This window comes from Citrus clementina, unplaced genomic scaffold, assembly GCF_000493195.1.
Source record: "Citrus clementina cultivar Clemenules unplaced genomic scaffold, Citrus_clementina_v1.0 scaffold_4, whole genome shotgun sequence".
Lineage (NCBI taxonomy): Eukaryota > Viridiplantae > Streptophyta > Magnoliopsida > Sapindales > Rutaceae > Citrus > Citrus x clementina.
In genome coordinates, this window is record NW_006262274.1 from 12,947,084 (window position 1) to 12,956,093 (window position 9,010).

Below are 9,010 nucleotides of genomic sequence, written 5' to 3' on the forward strand. Positions count from 1 at the left end.
GGCTTTTTATGTCACCAATCCCTCTCTTTTTCGCACTGAATGCATAAAAATCGGAATCAATTTATGAATAAAATAAATTTCCATACATGTATGTAGCCAAATTCATTGGACTAAAATTCAATTGAACAATTAATCAAACTCAAAACAGAGAGAACTTACATTAAGAAATTGCTGCATTTGAGCTGAATTTAGAGCGGAATTATCCATTGGCTTCAGTCACGACTGGATTATTTGACACCGCTTGCTGTTCGCTTAAACCCTCTTTTAAATCCCTCAAAGAAAGCCGCCCAGAGCACCTTTAAAAACCCTAAAATAATGACAATATTATCAATTAGCTTTTAAATTATTAATGAATCAGTTGAAACATATTTAAAAATATTTTTACATCTAGGCAAAATAAAATCAGCAATAATAAAACTTGACAAACAACATTTCACTAAAAATAATAGAGATTCAATTCAAATTTAATTAATAAATTAATTTATAATTTAAAATGACACAATATTAATTAATAATAAAAATATTCAATATTAATTAATAATAAAAATTCTATTTAATTGAAATGAATTTAATGTTGTATAATAGTACAAGGTAAATTCGCGTTTATTACTTATATTTCGATTTAAGTGTACTTAATCTCTACATTTTTTAAAACACCTTAAGACAACCTTATTCTTAAGTATATAATACTCTTACCCTTACTTTTTCTTTGATTTTACAATATTACCTTTATTACAATATTCTTGAAATTAATCAATTTATCTATTGTTAATTAGTAGATTAACCAATAAATGTCTATCTAAAAGAACTAGTATTTTTTGTGTCCTTGCAATGATTTTGCTAATTATTAATTTATTATTTATAAATAAATTAATATCAGTCAGCTTCAAGCAATGTTTAATATCCTTACAATAATTATTTTATAAACAAATTAATTTACAAAATTAATCCTCAAAGAACAATAATAACAAAAAAATCTACTCTAATTTCTATTTTCTTTTAATGTTGATTTAGTAAGTTAACACTTTTTCATTGATATCCCCAAAAAAATTATTGCAAGGATATATTGTAAAAGTAAATAAAAATAAGGGTAGGAATATAACATGTTTAATAGCAGGTTGTCTTGAGTTTTTTTTTTTAATATAGAGATTAAACGACTAATTAACTCAAAATATAAATATTAAATGAGTATTTACTCGTAGTGTAATTCAAATAAAATTTACATTGTAGTTCTTGTGGACATTTTGATGTATCGTGCTTTAGCCCATCTAACATCGTGACACCCTAAAAATCTAGACCGATCTGATCTGTCTATAGGCCATGCTATATCAAGTGCCTTAAACGAAGCATGCTCATCCCGTGTCGTGCTATACGGATGCGTGTCTTGTTCCGCTGCATATCTTATTGCACATCTTTAGTTTTATAATGCTAAGCAAATATTAGACTCAAGAATACAATGGGTTGAGCTATTTACATTTTGCAGTGTCCATTTTCTTATTTCATAGGTCAGGTTATGTTTGCATCTACGACTTTTATAATAAGTCATTATCTTACAACAAGCATAGAGTTTTGAATATGTAGTATGATTTCATTGAATGTAATATGTATTATAAAGGCTCTCAAAATTTTATAGTAATTTAGCTCCTTTTTAGTAACAAGGTGTTGTGCTTGTTATGCTATATTGTCAAACTATGATCGCATGATAAAACAATAATATTTTTGTAAATTTATTAAATTAATATTATTAAAAAATGAATTAAATAAAGAAAAGAAAAATAGTTGGGATGTGGTGTTGTAAGATGTTGCTTCATAACCAAATTTCCTTTAACTACAACAATTATAGATTTGCTTCAAACATAGCTTATAGCATTGCATTTTTCAGCCGTTGTAATAGTTGCTGTGTGTGTTATTTGTAGAATTATAGGGCCCGTTTGGTACCGTTTTTTAGGCCTTATTTTCGTTTTTGTTTTGGGAGTACAAACATAACATATGTTTGGTGGCTTGAATCCAAAAAATAAATTATAAAACAAAGAATTCATTTTGACGTTTGCAGTTATAAAATTGAGAACGTCCTAAACACGTTTTCAAACGAATTACAAATTAAATTAAAAAATAAATCCCAAAACAAAATCTAAAAGTTATCTTCCTCCCCCAAAATCTTATCCCCTCCCTCTGGTTATCTCGTCACAGCTCTCCCTTCGTGGTTGAAACCTCTCCTTCGACCACAATCCACTTGGATCGTGCACAAATCTCTCTCTCTCCTTCCTCTTTATCTCGGTCTACTTCACAGCTCTCTCCCCTCGGTGGCTGTTACTCGTTCATCGACCGCAATCCACCGTCACAACTCTCTCTCTCTGTGCCCTAAATTGGCTGCTGTTCCATCTCTGTTGCTACTGTTGCCCCGTCTCCGCTGTTGCTACTTCGTCTCTGCCCAGTCTCGACTATTGCTTCTGCTGCTCTTTGCTTCATTTATGCTCCATCTCTGCTCGCTTGTACTAGTCTTCAATTTTTTGATTTGAGTAAATTGTGAGTGTTGTTTTTTTTTGTTTATTTTAAACCCAAATCATATTCGTTCAATTTTTTAGACAAATAGAATGTTTGTCTCTTGAGCTCTGCATTTGTATCTTATTTAAGGATTGTTAGAAAAAGAACGATTTGATGTTGGCTGGATTTGTGAGAAACGAAACACATATCTATTTAGATGCCCATATGAGAAATATGAGAATAAAAGAAATTAGGATACCTATCCAATGAGTTAAATTCTGTGCTTGGTGGCTCAATGAAAGTAGTTCAAATTGAAATTTGATTGGAAAGCCTTTTATGAGAATTGTGCGACAAAGGAAAGAACCTTTTTCCTAGAGTTTTTATTATTTTTTTGACTCAAAAGTCCTTAGATCCTAATTCTTATTTCTTGTATGAGCTCTCTTACTTATATTCGCATTGACTACAATCGTATGAATTTGATTGAGAAGTGTTTGGTCATATGAAAAAATAATTATAATAATAAAAGCAAAATAATCTGCTCAATTATTATAATAAATGGTGTGCAAAATTCTGTTTGTTCTTGTGCATCTGTGCATTCATGTGTCGAATTTGAATTAGCAATTCAAAATGATAGCTTGTTAACAAAATTATGTTTGTTTAGCTGGGTGAATAACCCTCACTAGATTACTACTTTACTTGCTTAGATAGGTCACACATTTGAACTTCCTTATTGAAAATATACTACTGGTCACCAAATTGAAAAGTAGCATCAATTATCAATGTACACATTATTAGCTTACCAGTTTCATTGTTGGGTTTGCTGGTTATTAAGTTTAGGGGAGCAATCTCAGTTAATTTTGATGATTCATATATATGTATTTAATTTCATTTTTAATAACTCACATGCAGGAAATATGGATTCATGGCTTAACTTGGACTTATGGTTTTCGCAATTTCGTTTGGGATCAGTCAGCTTCAAGGACAAACAAATATAGTTCATCCTTTCTTTGGCATGGCACTTGCTTTTCTTCTATCCATCTTTTTTGTTCTCTATTTCTGTAGTAGCAGTTTTATGCTTTGTGTTGGTAAAGAAACTACATGCTGAAATTTTGTCAAACTCTATTGACATACTGTAATTATTTTACTACACGGCGAAAGTGTAGGCTCGTAGTTGACATTGTTGTCATTAGAGGTTGTTTTCATAAAATAAGTGTAATTTGCAAGTACCTTGTACACTGTCGAAATTGATTTATCTCCAACACTTGTTAATCCATGATGTCTATCATGTATTTTTTTTAATAATTATTTTGTTTAATTTATATGTGTTACAATATATAGCTTAATTATAATGTAAAAACAATGACGATATAAAACTTTTTTTCCATTAATGCTAATACTAAAACTGTCATCATGTAATTTATTATTATTATTATTTTTGTTTAAATTATTAATGGTATGTTTGTGCATGTATTAATTAATTAAACAATTATTCTTTAACTATAACTTAAATGTTTAGTAAAAATTGTTTCTGAAAATAGTACTATCGAACACATATTCTTAGTTTTTATCTTTTTCAATCATCATGTAATTATTTTATAATAAATTTGTTTAAATTATTTTGTTGTATTTGTGTATGTATTAGCTAAATAATTATTTTATAACTATAAATATAATGTAAATGTTTAGTAAAAATTGTTTTTGAAATAAATATTACCAAACACATATTCTCTGTTTTTTATCATTTTTAACTTTGTCTACCAAACGCATATTACTGTTTTCAATTTTAAAATACAGGATACAGAAAATGATATCAGACGCATATTTAAATTTAAAATACGGTAACTACAAAACATCATTATGATTTTCATTTTGATTTTTAAAAAATACAAATTCAGAAACAATACCAAATAGGCCCCTAAATTCTCGATTCTTGAAGACAATTCTTGAAGACAACTCTACTTCATAGATCTCTAACAGCTAAACCCTCACACATTGGATCGATATATTAGACATGACAGTTCATCCCATATTAAATCTAAATTTAAGCATGAAAGCAAAGTTATTAAGCAAAAAGATTGAAGTTGTTTTTTTTTTTTAAAAAAAAAAAATCATAGCTTACCAGCTCACCAAGTAAGTCAATTCTATACGTGGGTGTATGATCTGATAACATGGTCACTATTGGCAGACATCATCAATTGACCACTTATAGACATACGAAACTATAAAAATCAACACTGACAAAATAATATAAAATGTTAAGAGAATATTTTATTGGTACAAGACAAATATAATTAAAACTAACATCTACCTTCACCAATCTAAGAATTAAGGCTAAACTCATGACTAAATGACAAATGTTTGACAATTAAAAAAAAATACAAAGAAATAAAAAAGATAAAAGATAAATATAATAAAGTTGACATAGTAGTATATTAGCATACCATCATATCACGATGGTTATCTTTTTGCAAATTAAAATTAAAAAAATTCCTAAAGATATGAAGTGTTGACTAAATCTTTTACGTCACCGTATTGGCCTTCACAAACAAGAACTTATTGCTCAAAGAATTAGAGTGCGTTTAGAATTCAGGTGCCGTAGCTTTTAAGTTACAGTTGTTGTGAAAAAAAAGTTATGATTATGAAACAAAAGTTAATAATATATAGTAAATATAAATTTTAAATAATAATTTTGATAAAATTATTAAAGATATAATAAATTTTATATTATACAAGTGAAAAATCATATCAACGTAGCTTAAAAATTACAGCAGTTAGTGTTTATCAAACACTTTAGTGCTGTAACTTTTAAGCTATAGCTGCCCAACTTCAATTCCAAACGCACCTTTAATTAACATACACAAACCAACATTGATTTTTGGTCAAGCTGCGGGAGATTTTGCGATTTTTACTCTTCCAAGCCACGGAAAATTTGCTTGCCTTGCTCAGTCTCCATAGCTCCATAAGCAAAGAGCTATTAATGGTGATTTGAACTTTGAAGAGAGTATTTATTGTTGGCCCTGTTTGTAGAATAGAAAATTTGAACACTTGTCGCCATTTGTGTGGGTTCATTGGGCTGGTAGTAGGCGTGGCAATTTGAGTCGGTCGATTATTCGATTCGATTTGAAGCAAATTAAATGAGTTTGAATTTGAAAAAATTAATTTATTTAATAAGTGGGTAAATTCGATTTGATTATTTTATTAAACGAATTGAATTTAGATTTGAAGACATTGATTTGTTTATTCGTTTAAGATTCGTTTAATAAATGAGATATAAACGAACCGAATACAATCTGTTGATGCGGGATTCTGGTTCTCCTCTGCCTACGACCAGGATCTCTGCTCGATCAACTTCACCACGACCAGGAGGTCTCCGCGTAAGGCTTCTTCCCCGGAGGTTCCTGCGCACACAGACAAGTCAGAGTACGCCGGTTGTTTTCCCGGCGCAAACCCTCCGACGCTCAAGTCAGATATGAAGGTTCGGGGAACGCTCGCCACCAATCTTATGGCTCTTAGATTGTTTTCTCTCTTTTAGAATCGAAATTGCTAACCCTTTTACCTTCGTTGGCTACCTTTTTATAGGCTTCCTCTGAATCCCAGTTTTCCGCTTTTTCCGAGACGGTCTGGGGCTCTGACTGCTGCGTTATGGGCAAACGGGGGATCTTGCGTGTTACGCCATGGTTCAGGGGAAGGCGTGGCTGTCGTGGTTCTGCGAGATCTTGCGTGTTACGTCACGGTTCAGGGGAAAGCGTGGCTGTCGTGGTTCTGCGAGATCTTGCATGTCTTGCTAACTGCCGTCGACCGGGTCTCCTCGCCTATCGACCTCTAGCCGGAATGGCCGTATACCTCTTATAGGGAATTGGCCTCGCGGATGACAACATCGTGGACGAGCAGGATATTTCTGCTCCTGTTCCTCCGCGCACCAGGCTTTTACGGAACACACCGGTTCGCAGGACTCTGCCATCGGATATCTGCTCGTCATTCCTGGTCTCGTCGACGTATTTCTCCCAAACAGTATCTCTCCCAAACAGTAGGTAATTTCCTTTCTCTCTGCTTTGCTTGAGGTTGTAGTTGGCGGTGGTGTTTTGGGTAGAACTTAGGATATGTCGAAGGGTAAGGAGAAGGTCGTTGAGGTTGGTGACGACGAACTAGGTTTTTTGCCTAGTCTGCCCGCTGATTCTGCATTTGACCCTGGGGCCCCCTTAGAACCCACTAGGTCTAGTGTCGGGACTAGCGCTAGGAGGATGTCCCCCCAAACGACCTCCACGAGCGGAAGTAGTGGTGAAGAGGGATCTTCTGGCTCTGGAGGCACCTTGAGTGAGAAGGGGGAAGGTGATTCTGGTGAGGTGTCTCCATCTGGAACATCACGACCAGAAGAACGGGGTACAGTAGGAGGTAGAGCCTTGTCGCGTGATTATGCCATTGATTACATGTCGTGTACGACCACGTTTGACGAGCTCAATGACCTCCGACTTAGGTATAGTATTCCTGGTGAGATACCTCTCAAGGTCCCGGGAAAGAAAGATGCTCCCAGCCGGCCTCCTAGGGGGTATGTTACCCTGTACCTGGACAGCTTTAAGTACGGGCTGAGGTGTCCCTTGCAACCTTACTTTGCCCGGATACTTAACGGACTAAATCTAGCTCCTGGTCAGCTGAATCCCAATGGGTGGAGAGTGCTCTCTGGTCTGTTCATATTGTGGGACAGATGTTGCCAAAGCGAGCCCACGGTTGATGAGGTGAAGCACCTGTACCAGCTAAAGAGCAGCCCCAAAGATGCCGGCTGGTACTACTTCCAATCTAGCGCCAAGACAAGGAAACCTATAACCGACCTCCCTACTGGTGGTGGTGGGAATTGGAAGAGAAAGTTCTTTTTTGCTGGGGGTCCTTGGGGTCAGGTCGCACAAATGGACGGGAAGGATTATCGGGTCCCACCCCGTTTCACGGTCCCAGGTTGCCTGCTCGCTCCGAATGCCTTGTATCCATAGTTGTTCTTGTTTTATTGGCTTGTTTCTAACCAAGTGTCTGTTTGTGTTGTAGTTTCTTGGGGCGTTCATTTCCCACTCCGACCTGGCCAGCTCAAACGGGTTGAGGCTGTGCTAGTCAATTCCTGCTCGAGCCGGGAACTGTTAACCACATACAACTTGCTCGAGTCTCGCTTGATACTTCCTGGCCATAGGATGGAGGACGCTGTGATTGGGGCTCTGACCCGAAAACGTTCTCGACCTCCAACCACGAAGAGGGACGAGAGTAAGGATGCCCCTACCGCAAAGCGGGCCAACATCGTGCAGCAGGCCCCACCCTTGAAGATTTTACCTCCGGCTCCTGTAAAAGTCGGGGAAGCTAGTGGAGTAGCCACAGATCCTGCTACCTCTTCTCCTCCTGTCGGGCCTCGATCTCGCTTACCTGACAGCCGAGCAGAACAACTGGTCCCTTACCTCAATGAGTTTACTAAATCCTTGAGCAATAAGGACCTGGAGGACTTTGACGGCCGCACCTTGGGTGAGCTGGTGGGGGCCATGCAGCATAGCGCTTTCCACCTCAGCTGCATGACCACCTATTACAAGGCTAAGGTTGGCCGCTACGACCGGAAGATGAAGGAGGATATTCAATCGGCGACGAGCAGAGCTGACGTTGCCGAGAAGAAAGCAGCGGAGCTGAATCTCGAGAATCTCAAGCTGATAGAGCAAGAATCACTTGCTCAAGCAAAAGCCATTACCCTCGAGGAGGAGCTTACCAAGGTCCAGGAGGATCTGCAAAGGCAGAAGGCTATGTATGAGGCTCAGCTCGAATCTCTCCGTGACTCCCACCGGGCTCAGGTCGAGAACTTGGAGAGGGAGGCCGACAACCAGTACGACCAGGGACTTCGGCATTCCTATCGTTGCATCATGGCCGTCCTCGGGAAGCAACACCCTGACCTGAAGGTGGATGACCTTGCAGCTGGTGTCGCTCGGCATATGGATGAGGAGGCGGCCAAGGAAGATGCCGAGGGGGTAGAGCCGATCGTGATTGAGGAGGAAAACTCACCTCTTCGTGCAGTCCCTGCTGAAGTGGGCGAGGCGAGCACCCCCCCGGACGCAACTGGCGATACCCCCCCCCCCGCACCTGAGGAGGTTCAGCCAACCGATGCTGCTCGGCTCACTGATCTGCCGTCTTTTTGATATATTTCTTTTATTGTAGTGGAAAATGTTTATGAAGATTATCCCCTCTGTTAATTATTAACAAATTAATAAAATATTTTTTGATTACTTTCTTGTGTTGTAATTACGAATTAATTTTTGCTTGAGAATCTGCTTGTCCTCGTCTAGACGAGCAAGTTCCGGCTTGGCTCAGGGTTTGGCCGCATGCCTTTGAAGATTTTCCAATGCCTGGGATTCGGTTTGCCTTCGCGCGGTCGAGCAGATCCTGGCACGCTTGGCTTCTGTCTCGCCATAAGATAGGCTTTGAGACTTGGCGAGCCTTTGCATGCCTTGGGAATTTCTTCGAATGTTTTGGGAGTCTACTCGCCTTCTCGTGGTCGAGCAGATCCTGG

The 9,010-nt window shown here is 37.4% G+C and overlaps 2 protein-coding genes and 1 long non-coding RNA gene across 3 annotated transcripts in view; 2 read left to right on the forward strand and 1 right to left on the reverse strand.

Moving 5' to 3' along the window:
- LOC18044988 (mitochondrial import inner membrane translocase subunit TIM8) overlaps positions 1-331 on the reverse strand; it is a 1,717-nt gene extending 1,386 nt beyond the window's left edge. Inside the window, exon 1 of the mRNA XM_006436840.2 lies at positions 160-331. Coding sequence (XP_006436903.2) covers positions 160-207 — 48 coding nt within the window. The 5' untranslated portion in view covers positions 208-331. The remainder of the gene's footprint in view (positions 1-159) is intronic.
- Positions 332-2,066: 1,735 nt separating this feature from the next.
- On the forward strand, positions 2,067-3,757 carry LOC112098884. Its single transcript, XR_002905934.1, has 2 exons — positions 2,067-2,526; positions 3,394-3,757. It is a non-coding gene; the product is annotated as an uncharacterized LOC112098884 (long non-coding RNA).
- A 2,827-nt stretch (positions 3,758-6,584) lies between these two features.
- LOC112099105 lies at positions 6,585-8,639 on the forward strand. Its single transcript, XM_024186205.1, has 3 exons — positions 6,585-7,030; positions 7,199-7,431; positions 7,519-8,639. Exons 1-3 carry the CDS (start codon positions 6,585-6,587, stop codon positions 8,637-8,639), a joined length of 1,800 nt encoding a protein of 599 aa, XP_024041973.1.
- The last annotated feature ends 371 nt before the right edge of the window (positions 8,640-9,010 follow it).

Bases quoted from the DNA above. Each gene is read 5' to 3' on its own strand.
- LOC112099105 (XM_024186205.1), top strand. From the start codon at position 6,585: ATGTCGAAGGGTAAGGAGAAGGTCGTTGAGGTTGGTGACGACGAACTA. The intron at 7,031-7,198 runs GTATGTTACCCT...ATGTTGCCAAAG, and splicing joins CCCAGCCGGCCTCCTAGGGG to CGAGCCCACGGTTGATGAGG. The intron at 7,432-7,518 runs GTTGCCTGCTCG...TTTGTGTTGTAG, and splicing joins ACCCCGTTTCACGGTCCCAG to TTTCTTGGGGCGTTCATTTC.